At 34.6% G+C, this 15,480-nt stretch overlaps 3 protein-coding genes and 1 non-coding gene across 4 annotated transcripts; 2 read left to right on the forward strand and 2 right to left on the reverse strand.

Annotated features, from left to right (window-relative positions):
• Positions 1-345: 345 nt before the first annotated feature.
• On the forward strand, positions 346-1,773 carry LOC104892118 (auxin-responsive protein SAUR36). Its single transcript, XM_057394861.1, has one exon. It carries the CDS (start codon positions 977-979, stop codon positions 1,502-1,504), a length of 528 nt encoding a protein of 175 aa, XP_057250844.1. The 5' UTR covers positions 346-976; the 3' UTR covers positions 1,505-1,773.
• A 3,925-nt stretch (positions 1,774-5,698) lies between these two features.
• LOC104892062 (vacuolar-processing enzyme) lies at positions 5,699-11,783 on the reverse strand. Its single transcript, XM_010677881.4, has 9 exons — positions 11,440-11,783; positions 10,905-11,069; positions 8,329-8,485; positions 7,925-8,010; positions 7,632-7,831; positions 7,172-7,220; positions 6,866-7,075; positions 6,292-6,498; positions 5,699-6,177 (listed from the first exon to the last, which is right to left on the reverse strand). Exons 1-9 carry the CDS (start codon positions 11,632-11,634, stop codon positions 5,995-5,997), a joined length of 1,452 nt encoding a protein of 483 aa, XP_010676183.2. The 5' UTR covers positions 11,635-11,783; the 3' UTR covers positions 5,699-5,994.
• Positions 11,784-13,039: 1,256 nt separating this feature from the next.
• TRNAN-GUU (transfer RNA asparagine (anticodon GUU)) lies at positions 13,040-13,113 on the forward strand. The gene has a single exon. It is a non-coding gene; the product is annotated as a tRNA-Asn (tRNA).
• A 93-nt stretch (positions 13,114-13,206) lies between these two features.
• LOC104892063 (uncharacterized) lies at positions 13,207-15,480 on the reverse strand. Its single transcript, XM_010677882.4, has 2 exons — positions 15,102-15,480; positions 13,207-14,327 (listed from the first exon to the last, which is right to left on the reverse strand). The coding sequence occupies exon 2, from the start codon at positions 14,303-14,305 to the stop codon at positions 13,394-13,396; it is 912 nt and encodes a 303-aa protein (XP_010676184.1). The 5' UTR covers positions 14,306-14,327; positions 15,102-15,480; the 3' UTR covers positions 13,207-13,393.

A 15,480-nucleotide genomic window follows, 5' to 3' on the forward strand; every position in this document is an offset into this window, starting at 1 on the left:
CAAGTACAGCCAACGTTAGGCAAGGCCGCAAGGGGCACGTCCTCTATACGTCTAATTTATTGTAATCTTTTGCCTTATTTGTCGCTTTCCTACGAAATTTCCCTCTAACACATAATTAAAAATTACCAAAACCAAACAAAACTCTGATTAAGACTATTTTTCAAATTCCCCACCATTAATTACTTCCTTCCTCACATAGCATACACTTATGATCGTTACACCCACGAAACATCACACCAACATTTAATCAGCTGACTTTTCATATTTCCCAAAAAATAAAAATATTAATTAAAATACTCCCCTAAAAATCTCCATTTTATTTCATATATATCCTCCTCCCTCTAACTCTCACCTTCATATTCCACTTGTTTCATTTTCTCTCTCTATCTCCTCTGTTTCATACTAACATTTCAACTCCAAAAAAACCATATTACAATTCAAAGGAAGAAACTTTGGTGTTCTATCTCAAATACCCACTTCACAAAATTTACATTTTAATTCTAAAAAAACCATATAGTATACATTTCAAAGGAAGAAACTTTTGAATTCTATCTCAAATACCCACTTCACAAAATTTACATTTCAATTCCAAAAAAATTTATACAATTCAAAGGAAGAAACTTTGGGTTCTATCTCAAATACCCACTTCACAAAAGTTACATTTCAACTCCAAAAAAACCATATATTCAAAGGAAGAAACTTTGGTGTTCTATCTCAAATACCCACTTCAAAAATTTACATTTCAATTCCAAAAAAAATTTCTACAATTCAAAGGAAGAAACTTTGGATTCTATCTTAAATACCCACTTCACAAAAGTTACATTTCAACTCCAAAAAAACCATATATTCAAAGGAAGAAACTTTGGAGTTCTATCTCAAATACCCACTTCACAAAATTTATCAAATTATCACTTCAATAGTTCATTCAAATTTCTCCTAAAAAATTTGTTGAATTTTTCAGCAAATTTTATCAAAAATGATGATGAGAGGAAGAAACAGAGGATTCAAATTGGGTCGGAAATTAATCAAAGTATTCAGATGGGTTACACGAAAAAAGGGAAATTCAATGAAATATGAGAAATTGGGTGGTTTAAACGAGGGAAAAAACAAGACTTTAACAAAAATATGCAGCTGGGGTAGAAAGATTCAACGCGGCCTGTTCAACTCAGTGACAACTCGGGACTATTCCCGAGTTGTTCATGACTCGTTGATTGACTCAAAACCAACTCATATACCTAAGGGACACCTGGCAGTACACGTGGAGGAGCCAGAAGGTGACACGCGGCGTGTTTTGGTGCCTGTTATCTTCCTTAATCATCCTTTATTTGGGAAGTTATTAGAGGAAGCTGAGAATGTTTATGGGTATGATCATCCGGGTCAAATCACTATACCTTGTCCCATATCGGAGTTTGAGAATGTTCAGACAAGGATTGCTGCCGGAAAAGGAAAATGCCGGCCTCGAATTCACCGGCTTCGTCATTTAAATGACGTACAATGTCTGTGACGACTATGATTGATTTGGGAGTACACTGACGAGAATGATACTCGAGAGTGTAGTTTTTACAAAATATTGTTGATGTAAAGTATTGTCATCCCCTTCAACAATCAAATATTTGGTCATGGTTATGGGGGTGTTTAGTCTCACTAGGTTTGTTATTGTAATTTTTGTTTTCTTTGTTGAGATAGGTGTAGTGTGTGCGATGTTAGGACTCTTTTAGAGTTGTACAAAGATGTTTCCAAGATGATGATGATGATGATAATTTCTCTTTTGAATTGTGTGTGGTTTTATTTGATTGATTTAAAGTATTGTCAATAATATAAGTAGGTAATATGGGGAATAATACAATTCAAATTAGGAACATTATTCTTTATGATATTAGAATTGGTAACATGTTATTTGGGAAGATGCTCTACAAGCTATCATATCATGTAACTAAGGATGTTTTGGCCTTATGGTTAAGATTAAGGTGTTGTGAATGATAGGTCACAGGTTCAAATCCCCCCTTCTCTTCTTTGTACTTTGTACTACCTTCGTGGCTCATGGATCAAAAAAAATATCATGTGAACTATTATGATTTTTGATCATAGCAGCACTTCGATAATTGATTGTTTTGCAAAAGGTCTATATTTTGTGTCTTGGGATTTTCTTTCGATTTGGGGAGTGATTGAGTGATATTAAGAGTTGTCAGTTCTCTTATTATTGAATTTTTATTAGTTATTAATACACTAAAACATTAATTTTACGTCAATTATCTCCTCGACTTATTGTGTTTTGAGATTTTCCTTAATGAGAACTCATTTTTTAAGCAACATATATAAATGTATTGATTAGGTGCGCTAACTTGACAACAAAGGATAAATGTCTCTTTTTGCAAAAAGGTATGTATATAATGAGTTACCATTAATAGTACCAATCGACGTGTGATTTGTCATAAAATTTTGAGCTAATACGATTATTTTAAGAAATGTATTGAATGCTTATACGCAAATATTGTCGCCTCAATAGCAAGATGTCTTTAGAAATATTTGTTTAAAAGTTGATTTTCTTTATTAGAAAAAAGAAACGATCATTTTCCCTTATTAAGTTAAACAACCACAATTAGCAAGCTAATAATAGCATGTTGTGGGGTACGAATTCTCTTGGATGTGTTTGAAAACAAATATCTCTAGAAATTGAAGGTTGGCATATGTTATTTTTTTCTGGCTGTGAATTTATGTGTAGGACTGGTGTACAAAGTTTCCCCATTTATCGAAATTCATTTGTTTGGATTTCTCATTATGTACAAAAGAAAGAGATTAAAAAAGAATCGAGAATTGGTAATATATCAATATATGTGGTTGGTGAAGTTTTTACAATAGCTTTCACCAAAGAAGTTCCACAATATAGCTTCTGCCATGCAATAATCTGCCATGCAATAATGAAAACATGTCGCATAAAACTAACAATCAGTTTCATAGGCGGTTATACTTATAGATTATAGACATGGTAATAATAATGAATTTATATATTATATTTTATTTTTAAAGTCGCGTGTCAATGTGTATAGTAACACATGTCCTTTTGTCTTACACGGAACTTCATAAAAGTTGCTAGTCCATTCTGAAACCGTTTGAATTATCCTATCATGGACAAAATTACACATCATTTGAGGTAATAAATGTTTGATTCAAGTTTTTATTTCCATTTTAAGTTTCTTATACGTAGCCCTAAGGAGTAAGGGCTATGTATATCATTTTCCAATATTATTATAACGTTCCTTTTTCAATTTCATGTCAGATTTTTATTCGAGCATTAAGCATTTTCGTGCAATATAAATGTCCATTTCTAAATAACTCTATTTATTTCTTTATCATTACATGATAACAAAGATTTTTAAATAAACCAATTTTTTCGAAAACCTCGAGATTACTCTATCATAAGCAGAGTATATCATTATAAACATTCATTACCCGTTTTCATCTCAGATTTCTGACCTGTTTCAATGCAACATAAAAACTCATTTCAAATAACTCTATCTATTTCTTTATCGATACTTAATACTAAAGATTCATAAAGAAATCCTGTTTAGCAATAAAACTTTCTGGACCCTTAAAATAGACGTACCTTTACAAATTTACATACAAATTCAAATCTGTTTGCTTGTCAATAACAAATGTGTGCAATGCTTTCCCTACTAAAGAAAAAGCATTAATTCTAGACCAACTCAACAACTAGTGACTAGTGTGACTAACAACGATATCTTCAGTTAAGCTTCGCAACGAACTTGATTCTCCCCCATTCACGGAGCAAAATTTTCTTTCTTATAAAACCATTTTTTGATGTGTATAAACTGCAAACGTTTGTTAGTTGCTTACTTACATTATAAAATCCATTAAAAAATCTCAAAGTCCACTTTCATCACAAACTGAATCAAATATCAAATCTTGATTAAGGACCCACTTGTACAGTAACAGATGAATTTTGTATAAATTTCTGATTATGATCAGTTGATCACTTCGTTTATTTAGTTGAAGAATCAAACTAAAAATCATTAATGAATTTGTTTTTTTTTGTCAAACAACGAACAATATTGATCTTCAACATGATTCTCATTGTTTGTTACTAGTACTTCTAATATTTCTTTAGAGGGCAAGAAAACACCAAGAATACAGTAGACTTGAAGTATAATTAATCCGAAATTAAACAAACAGGTTCAATAGTATAGCACATGCTAACATTGAATGTTCATTCATTATTTACTACGTCGAGCACACATGGTGACATGGGTTATACAATGGGCATAACTTGCCTTCAACTATTGCATATAGGAACATACCTTTACAATAGAAAACCAACCCTCCACGGAAAAATAGAAGTAACCTACTAACCTATGCCCTCCAGTTTTTATTAATTTACCCGTATTTTTTTTTGCACAAAGTTTTAGGAGAAACAAAGTTGTACGACATAAAAAGAAAGAGAAACTATTGTTTTATATTAAAATTAAATGTATGTGTGATGGGAAGTTAGTGGTCTCATTCCAAAAGTAGGAAAAAAAAGGATAAACTAATTAGCGACATTTAAAAAAAGAATACTGATAAACTAATAAAGACCATAGATAGTATATTTCTAGAATCGTTACTTTATATGCGCTTTTTTATTTGTTGAATTTATTTTTTAGATGTTTTTAAAAGATTTTGTCATCCTGTAAAGGTCAATTGTTACATTAATACCTATCAAAAGGGAATAGAGAAACTATTTACTCGTTCTTTTCTTTATTGTAACTCTTTTTTCAATAATGAAAATTTCATAATACTTATAGAGCTACCTTATTTGACTTTTTTTTCTCCTCTCTTTTTCTCTCTAAGGGCGTGGTCCATTTGATGGGCTTTCTTCAAACTTGTGCATCACTTATGTTACAAATAAATATAAAAAAATATTCCCTCTAATCCTTAATAGCTTTTCGAAATTGTTTCATACGATCTTGAACATGCATTTTAAGAGCATACATACTATTTATATATATTGAGGAGAATAAACGATCAATGTTTACAAATTTGACTTTAGAAAAAGCATATTAAAAGTCTATTGTAAATTAAAGAAAATGGAACTATAACGAGTCATAAAAGGAGGCATCAAATTGACATAAGAAATCATGCCATATATATATATATATATATATATATATATATATATATATATATATATATATATAAACTGGAATAGTGGAAAGAAAACAAGGAAGAAAATTTCCCCCAAGAAATGAAAAATATACCACGAAAATCATAAAAAGAAAATTACACGTTTGAGTATCAAATTAAATAGAAGAAATAAATACCAAAAGAATAAATATGTCTTGACCGAGTAGTTAAGATTGAAGTGTTGTGAACGATAAGTCACAGGTTCGAATACCCCTCCCCTTCTTTGTACTTTGTACTATCTTTGTGGCTGATCTGGATTTCCTAGATGCATGCATCAGATTTATTAGATTTACTCTTGTATTGAATTACTTTAATATTATAATTGGGATTTGTTAGCATGCATTTAATCAGCCCATACGTTTATTAGTGCATTTTATATATAGCTAAACGATCAAAAAACAATACTACTACAACTAAGAGATTGTTATTTCCTTTGTCCTAGTATTAGAGAGGACATGACCCTTTCCAACTAGGTGTGGAAAACCAAGAAATAGACGTAAGCTATAAAGGGACCATATCCTTCATAAATTCCCAATTACTTATTTTGAAAACAAACTTGAACCATGTAATACACTTGAATTAATTAATTAGCCAATTAGACTGGGTAACTCCTCTACCAAAGGTTTCTACTATAGATCACACACCACAAAACAAAGTGTCATTTTCTAGTTTGTGTAACACCATCATTTGATACTCAACATACGACAAATACGTAAACTACCCGAACACCACCTATATATATTATATAATACAGACAGGCCACTGAGGCACATACAATGGCAGTTTGTTTTCTACTATAGCCATGGGACTGGTCATTTAAGCACTATAGCCTAGGAACAAAGGATGCCACAGTCCCGAGTTGTGCCCACTGCAAGCTGCTACACAAACTTCCTCCATCGCTTGAAGCGGGATCCCCTCGTTGCAGATATTAGCAAACGCTCGCATGTGTTTCATGCCGTATTGAGTTAAGGACCCGCATTGCTTCTCGAACACGCGGACCTGAGGAGACAAAATATAGAACGTCCATCATCTAACAAAGGCACTAAGCTAAATCAAGAGAACAATAATAAGTAAGTTAAACCCTCTTTGTAAAGAGTATAGATTCTTTTTTACCATTGATTTTAAGCAATCCCAATCATCCACAAGCGGCATTCCCGGTCTTGGTTTTGTGCTCAGGACAGATTGGCCATTGTTTGGTCCAAATAGAAGTTTTCCAATAAGTTCAATGCTGCTGTCTAGATGCATTCTGTGTTTCATGGTCTCAGTTATCTCTTGAAGGATTTTACGCTTCTCCTCTGGTTTATCTCTTGATCTTTCATACTACAAGAGACAGGTAAAAGTATTTCAGCTCAATAAATCTTACGAACTAGTACTGACAGACATCGATACACGTACAACAGACTTGTACAACACACAGATTTGGCCATTTCGATCAAAATTTTGCATGTTAGGTTGATAATGAAGTTTCAAGCGTCCGTACTCATAAAATTCATGTCCAACAGTTTGTTCTTTTCGCTTGAACTTATCACGTACTTATTAAACTAGATCAGCTCTATAAGGTCAAAAGAACGCATCCTAACTCTTTGCAACAACTCTACTTCAGAATAAAATGAGCAATTCACGTCTAACATCAGGGACGAATACCCACCGAACTATTCAGTTTGAAAGAACCAAATTGGAGGCTTACCTTTTTCCAAAGAAATAGAATGTCAGCATCTCGCTGATTAACAACACCCAACTTAGAATGAAGAGGCAATCTGTTAGGAGGAAGGTTGACAGTGGCTGGATCAAAGCCTTGGTACAGATACAGTTTTTCGGGTTTAAGGCTTTTATTTCCGTATTCCATCACGTGGGATCCAGCAGTATAGGTGTTATAATTTGAAGTTCTCTCCTTCACCTGCCAGATCAAAGTACATGGATATGATATCAACCACCACCAATTTTACTCATATGTCAGAGAACGAACTATGCTATTCCACTAAACTGAGTTCACCTTCTTATACTGTTGATTGATTGTTTCTTTCTTCAAATTGTGTGTCTCACTGCAGACAAAAGTTATAATACTTTTAGTTTACGCTGCTTTCTTAAGGAAAACAAAAGGCCAGTACAGCGGTATATAGAGCAGCATCCAACATGTACTAATTATTAGAATGATCAATTCATAGCCAGAGAAGCAACTATATCTGAGTTTATTCATGATTGACACTGAATGTAGAGGCTGCTAAGCTTGTTGATTTTTCATTAGTTGGAGCGGTTCATGGCCTTCAAAGAAATTAGTAATTATGTTTCGTAATATTAATCAAATTCAATATTTTGAAATAATAGATTAAGATGAATGCTAAAAAGATGTAACATAAAAATAATTTTTCATTTTATATCGATTTCTCAAAAAATGTGATCAAACTACTAAACCCTGTAAGAGGAAAGATGTACAGAGTTGATAGGGAAACAACCTGTCTTCCATCCAGGCAATACTGTATAAATCGCCTAAGCATGTCATGAATTCCGGTGGTGGTGCAGGGTTCATACCAGGACAGTATGTTCCCCAGCTACTCTCCTCAGCATTTGATGCCGTTGTAACATAAATGTTAAGATCCTCGGGCATCAAGCCCTCAAAAACACTACCACTTTCACAAGCTTCAATATATATTACCTGGAATACATGTATGGATTAGACTTCTGTTAGTCAAACTAACAAAAGTCTAGCTGAGATTCCAACTTATAATCAGATATTTTGATCATTTACCATTTCCTTGTAGCTTTTGGATGCATGTTTCTTCTTTAATACCTCAATGAAGTCCTTACCATAAAGGAATGGCATATTTGGCATACCTACAACCGACTTCAAACCCTTTAGTTTGATTATAAACCTTAACTGAAAATCCGGAGCATTATTGCAAAATTTATTCAATATAAATTGCAGCTAGAGATGACAAAGACTGGGTTTGGCATCAGAATTCCGGCTTAGATTGTGGCCCATCTCAATTAGTCAGGCCATCATTTTATGGTGTGGCCTCGCCCCAATGGACTTTGTAGAAAATTGTGTATTTGGGTAATTGGTCTGCTTAGGCAGTCCACATTTACCGAGTAGGGGCAGTAATTTTCAGGCCTTGTACAATGGTTATGAAAAGGAATAATGTAGGTACTAACCCAGCACACCAGGACCACCATGATCAGAGTAGTATAAAAAGATCCTGTCATTTGGTTTGCTATCAATGACCTTTCCACTACCACCGTTTACAGCACTCTTGTTCCCAAGAAGCACTGCATACATGTTCTCGGCTGTGACATGCTCCCCGGTATAGTCCTGTAACAGGTAACAGAAATGCCTTAAGCATCAAACAACTCGGTCATAAAGTGCAAGTATAATTCAACAGATAGATAATCATTTAACAGGGCGAACAAGATCTTTGTTTCTAATGCTCTACACATCTATGACTACGAAATGTAACGAATGAGATCAACATCCTAATTGCCTAAATGCTTCCTACACCTAGACATGTATACGTTATCTAGCATAGGAAGAAAAAAAAGTGATGGTCACAAAGTGCAAGTATAATTCGACAGATACATAATCATTTAACAGGGCGAACAAGATCTTTGTTATAATGCTCTAAACATCTATGACTATGAAATATAACAAAGGAGATCAGCATCCTAATTGCCTAGATGCTTCCTAAACCTAGACATGCATATGTTATCTAGTATATACCGGGGGGGGGGGGGGGGGGGGGAAGTGACGGTCATAAAATGCAAGTATAATTTGACACATACATTAATCATTTCTCAAGGCGAACAAGATCTTTATTTTGTTTCTAATGCTCTACACATCTATGACTATGAAATATAACAAATGAGATCAACACCCTAGCTAATTGCCTAAATGCTTCCTACACCTAGACATGCATACGTTATCTAGCATAGGAAGAAAAAAAAGTGATGGTCACAAAGTGCAAGTATAATTCGACAGATACATAATCATTTAACAGGGCGAACAAGATCTTTGTTTATAATGCTCTAAACATCTACGACTATGAAATATAACAAAGGAGATCAGCATCCTAATTGCCTAGATGCTTCCTAAACCTAGGCATGCATATGTTATCTAGTATATACAGGGGGGGGGGGAGTGACGGTCATAAAATGCAAGTATAATTTGACATATACATTAATCATTTCTCAAGGCGAACAAGATCTTTATTTTGTTTCTAATGCTCTTACACATCTATGACTACGAAATATAACAAATGAGATCAACACCCTAGCTAATTGCCTAAATGCTTCCTAAACCTATACATGCATATGTTATCTAGTACAGGGAAATAAAAGTGACGGTCATAGATGCTTCCTAAACCTTGACAGATACATAATCATTTCTCAAGGCGAACAAGATCTTTAGTTTGTTTTTAATGCTCTACACATCTATGACTACGAAATATAACAAATGAGATCAACATCCTAGCTAATTGCCTAAATGCTTCCTAAACCTAGACATACATAATCATCTGGTGTAGGAAAAAAAAATGATGGTCATAATATGCAAGTAAAATTTGACACATGCATAATCATTTCGCAAGACGAACAAGATCTTAGTTTCTAATGCTCTATACATCTATGACTATGATGAATGAGATCAACATCCTTAAATGATAGTGAGCAAAAAAAAAAAAAGTGATGGTCATAATACGCAAGTAAAATTTGACACATACATAATCCTTAAATGTTTCTAATGCTCTATACATCTATGAAGATCAACATCCTTAAATGCCAAAAAAAAAAAGTGATGGTCCATTTAAGATATCAGCCAACTAGGTACTAATGGGCCAAGGAGGCACTAGCCCGTTCTCCTTCCACTGACAAGAGTGGGAGGTATTCGTTGCTCTGTGAAACCAGCCTCACGCAGTACCCTCCACTTTAGGGCCCATGAAACTTGGACCTTCGCCCAAGCCACATGAGCCAACTCCCAACTTGGATAGGGCGAGCCAGCATTCAGCCAACCACAGACCCGACCCAGAAGGCCACGATCATGTTCCATCACATTATTGCCCCCACATGGGTCACAAGCTCATGTTACTTAGCTCGGCGAAAGGTATACAATCAATAGGATATATTAATTGAGCAAATTTGTTTTGATTATCCAATGTGGGACTTAACATCTCCTTTTGGTTGTTCAAATTCCTCAATTTATTTCTCTGGAGAGACTCAAATAAATTATATGCTAATTAAGACAAAATTGCAAAAAAGAAAAAAGTGTGAAATGAATTTACAAGAGTCTGCATGTGTACCTCTTAATTTATATAAACATGAATTTATAAAATAAAAAAATTGATGGAAAAAACACAAAATTTAGCAAGATATAACTCTAGGAAAGAAAATTTCTATACAGCTGTTGCATAACGAATTACCATCAGCAAAGCTAAATATTTTTAGAATCCTTTCTCGTGTAATTTCATACCCCCAAAACCCCTTACTTTGCTGAGGTTAAGACAATCTATGTTGCTCAAACTCGGGTACCTATTCAAGTGTCGCACTCTCGCTATTTTGAGAAACTTTTTCATGATTTTGGCCCAAAATGGAGTGTCCAAATGTTCTAACCATGTTGGAACTTGGAATTTCAAGAATCCGAAAAGATACTTGAGTTGAAATGAAGAGTCCAAATAACATAGATATGACAGTGTGTGCAACCGTTGTATAGAAAATGTTAAAAGAAAAATAGAGAAGTTTACCTTAGGAACACCAGCATATACGTCTTCGCCTTTAGGGTGATTAATAATCACACCTTTCCTAGGATTAAGCGGATTATCAGCAATATCATCATACATAAACACAACTATATTCTCATCCTTCAATCCTCCTTTTTTTAATATCTGATACGCATGACAAACATCTGCCTGCAGTAGTACACAATTATAAATCCCAAATACAATAACTTGATTGATGGTGTGATAAAAAAAAAATACTTCCTCTATTTTAAAATAAATAGAAACACTTTAGCATTTCATTTACTTCCTCGTCTAGATTTAATTGCACCATTTATATTATTTACTATTAACCTACACCTTAATTATCTCTGGCGATTTATATTTAAAAAAATATATAATTATATAATATTAATTTTTTATAATTTTTAATTGAAAATATTAATGTTCGAAACCATACTTCGATAAGTGTGAGAAGATAAAATGTGTAACTATTTCTAGACGGATGAAGTATTTTAAAACGCAAAGAGTACTATAATTAACTTGTACCCATATAATATACCTGGTGCCTGTAATTACCAAAACCTTGAGAACCAGCAACAAGAAGTGCCCACCTAGTACCACTATCATCCAAACCAGCATCTGCTTCTTTTTCAGTAGTCATGCGGATATTTGAGTCCCACCTCGATGCTTCACAATTCCATACTACCTGTATAAATACAAATACTAATAACAAATAAAGTTTTAAAGTCGCCATGGAAGAGAAGAAAGCTAGCTAAGCTAGAAAATAATGAAAGAAGGTGAAGTTTTTATGAGATTAACTGAAATTTTGAAGGAAAAATAATAGATATAGAGATAGAAATAGAGGAAGAAGAGGGATAAACGCCATGCAAAAGTAGGGAGTGACACGTGAAAGAGGTGAAGAGTCTTGGAAATCGTCTTGCGTGGACCATGTGTTGTTCTCTACTGCACTGCACTACTTACTAACTTACTATTACTACTATTATTGGAGTTACGTTTGAAGTTGAGTGTTTATCTCTTTTACATTTTCACTAAACTTTATTGTTTGGAGTTCTCTCTCTTTGTGCTATTTACCCATAATTTCTGCTTTTCTTGTTTGCTTTTGTAATTGGAGCAGTGTAAATCTGAAATTTGTTATTCAATTTTATAAACAAACTGGTTTACTAAGGAGACGTAGATGGATATACAACTGCAAGTAATCTCCTCGTTTAGAGAGCACTTTAATTTCTTGTTCTTTTCTGGTGTCCAGGCGGCCGATGGGTGCGGTATAAAATTACTAAGACCACTCGAAACTCAAGAGGTGACGAATGTAGGTACTACATGTACCAACCTCTACATTGGGTCAGAGCCTGGCTTAGATTGGTTAACTAAGAGGATGGATCGTCGGTCAAACTGGCTTAGGCTCTATTTTATTCAACTTATTTTTACACCTTATATTTGGATACAATTTCAGAGGTCATTGTAGTGTAGTGCAACTTCACGCTTAAAAGAACAAGATCTTCGTATTTAGAAGAAAACAATTGAAATAAAAAAAGTTTAAATAAACCTTGGTTGAATTCCTAAAATGTTGTAAGGGTTTTTGACGACCTGTTAATTTCTTTTTAATTATGGGCTTAGGTATAATTGATAAGAGACAAATCATGAATCAAAATGGTGGTTTAGGTGGTAATGGGAGGTGTTGGGGCAGTCGCAGATCTAGCGTGGATTCAGTAGGTTCAACTGAACCCACAAAGATCCACGAAAGAAATTGGAATGTAATGGGAAAATAAGAAAAAACATATCATAACAATAAAGCGTGCAAATGCAATAAATGAAGAGTTGGCTCAAGTTGTTAGTAGTTGGATGTTGTTTAAGGAAAATTTCAAGTTCAAGCTTCGCTGTAGGTAGAAACTCTTGTTAGGAGACTCACAAACCCAAAGTGTAGGTGTACAACATGATCGATCCAATTGTAATAGGTGAACCGGATAAACTATGCGTAAAAAGTGGTCGACTAAACCACTATTATTTTAGACTTATTTTTCAGCTTTTGATTTAAGTTCAATTAAAACTCTATATATAAAAATAGGCCTAATTGACCACCTGGTCTGATGCAAACGCTTTGATATAAAACAAGTATTACCTGAAGCATCTCAAAGCAAGAAGCTGGAATAGCTCAGTTGGTTAGAGCGTGTGGCTGTTAACCACAAGGTCGGAGGTTCGACCCCTCCTTCTAGCGATGATCTTTTTTTTTCTCTCTTGCCTCTTAATTTTCCAACGCATCTTCACATTTTGAACACAATAGAAGTATCAATATATGCTCTGGTAACCGTAATACACAAAAATCATAAGTTGATTTATTCTTGTAAATTCAACTGCAAAATGCAACAGACTCAAAATGTGTATTTTGCTTGCAAGCGTAATGGTAAAACTTATACACCTGCTGAATGCTACCTGTCTCTACTCAAAATGTTTCTAAGACAATGAAAGTTTGGATGTTATTACAACAGAAATATTGTTCAGTAATTGCCTCTCAAAGAATGCCACTTCAATTTTAGCTGAAACCATAGTGGAGGAATTCCCAGAACACCTCGCTGCAACCTAGGATCAAATACATCAAAATTCACCCGGCGCAATGAATCCAACAAGACCTGAGTTGGAACAGCAGGGAGGAGAACAGGAATAGCTTCAGCAGGTAGCGTTTTAGCCAATTCGCGTGCCTTTTGTAGATGACTGTTGGCCACTGAGGCCATCTCAAAGACAGCATTACATAACCCCTCGCGGGAGTCCATTGAGATTCCAGTCTGACCCCCATCTTCAATCAATAAACCGTGTTTGGATGCAATCTCAGAAGGGATGTAAGCATACAGTCGTTCACGACTGGCATGGTACGGTAGAGACCTTAGCAACAAGGCAAGCCCACCAGCTTTACCAATGTGAGAAGCAGCATGATCAGCTGCAGTAGAATTGATACCCCCAGATTGCAATGTGGTATACAAGATGGTAGATTGAGTGTCCTCAGAATATTTCTCTAGTTCTTCAATGTTCTTCGGGATCTCATTGGGCTCCCTTTGTGCATCTGTTATACGAGCTTCAATAGATCTTTTTAGCCAAGCTTTGCTTATTTTAATCTCTGATACAATGGAAGAAAGAGACTGAGCTATAGGATGTTCAATCAGTTGATTGGCATAAATTTTGTCAATAGTATCTCGCCACCAAACAAGGCGCATTAGGCCAATCCTGGGATCAGAAGCAACATCCATAGCTTTGGCCGTTTCAACATTGAAGGCACGAAGTGCAAATGCAGCTCTTCGCATCTCTGGAGGGAGTTCGAGCAGACAAAGGTAATTGTGGTAGTCATAGCTTCTTACTTGTTGTACACAATATGAAAGAGCAGATTTTAGGCTACTAGATCTGGAAGCACCACTCATTAAGTTTCAATCTCGAATGCACCTATATGTATACACGATTTTTAAGTCATTAGCAAAGACAGTGACAAACTGACAATAATGGTGCAACCTATATTACTCGGACTCTTCATTTAAACTCAAGCACCAGGATTCTCGACACATATTTGGACACTTCAACAGTTCATTTTGGGCCAAAATCAAGAAAATTTTTCATACAACACCTAAACATTTTAGCACCTTATCAATTTAGGCACCTAAAATGGTTCCCCAAACAGACCACGAATCGAACACTTGGATATGTACTCTTGTCCGATACAAGCACACGAGTCGAGTAACATAGGGTGCAACTTCAATTTCAAACTAGAAGACATCAAACTAGACAAGTGTTTCATTCATCCTAGAAAAATCCATATCCATCAATCTAAATAAACACTCACCAAATACTATACATCATAAATTCAACAAATTTTAATGACTAATTAGGTATCCATCCAGTAAAATGCACATAACAAGTATCCCTAAAATCTGGATTTTTTTGAGCAAAACTAATGAATAAAATTACAATAAAGTTCAAAATTCTTACTCAAAAAATTAAATCTCACAGCTTAGAATGGTAGAATTAGTCCTAATTCCTAAACAACCCTTCAATTTTTTGAAATGGCCGAAAGAAATCCTTGAATTCCTTTCTTTCAGAAGTAAGTTGAATTATGCAGGAAATACGACATACGAAATCGAACTGTTTACATAACGATGGAGGATTAGCGCAAATTACACGGATCGAATTATAAAAAACAAGAATGAAGATCAAAGAAATTACCTGGAGTTGCGCGAGTAAGAGAATGTGTTTGGGATCGAAAGCTATACAAAAATGGGGAGAGAGAGAAGCAGAGCTGTAAATTGTAGTTGACGGTTAGAGATGAATAGGGTTTAATGAGTTCATCTTTTCTCTCTTTTTCGTTTGTTTTTGGTTCCATCATGTAATGGTGAAATGTTTTTTTTTTTTACGAAATGTTTTTTTTACAAAAACAATCCAATGGTAATCGTTAGAGATGAGCTTGGCGAGGCGTCCAATCGTTTGAGTCTCTTAGGGGACTTAAACGGGGGCAATTTGGTCATTTTATGTGTTGGAAATTTCACACGCGTGTGGCAAGGATTTGCTTGGTACCAATGCTAGGTTATAATGGTACCATTGTCCG

Source organism: Beta vulgaris, chromosome 5 (assembly GCF_026745355.1).
Source record: "Beta vulgaris subsp. vulgaris cultivar EL10 chromosome 5, EL10.2, whole genome shotgun sequence".
Classification (NCBI taxonomy): domain Eukaryota; kingdom Viridiplantae; phylum Streptophyta; class Magnoliopsida; order Caryophyllales; family Amaranthaceae; genus Beta; species Beta vulgaris.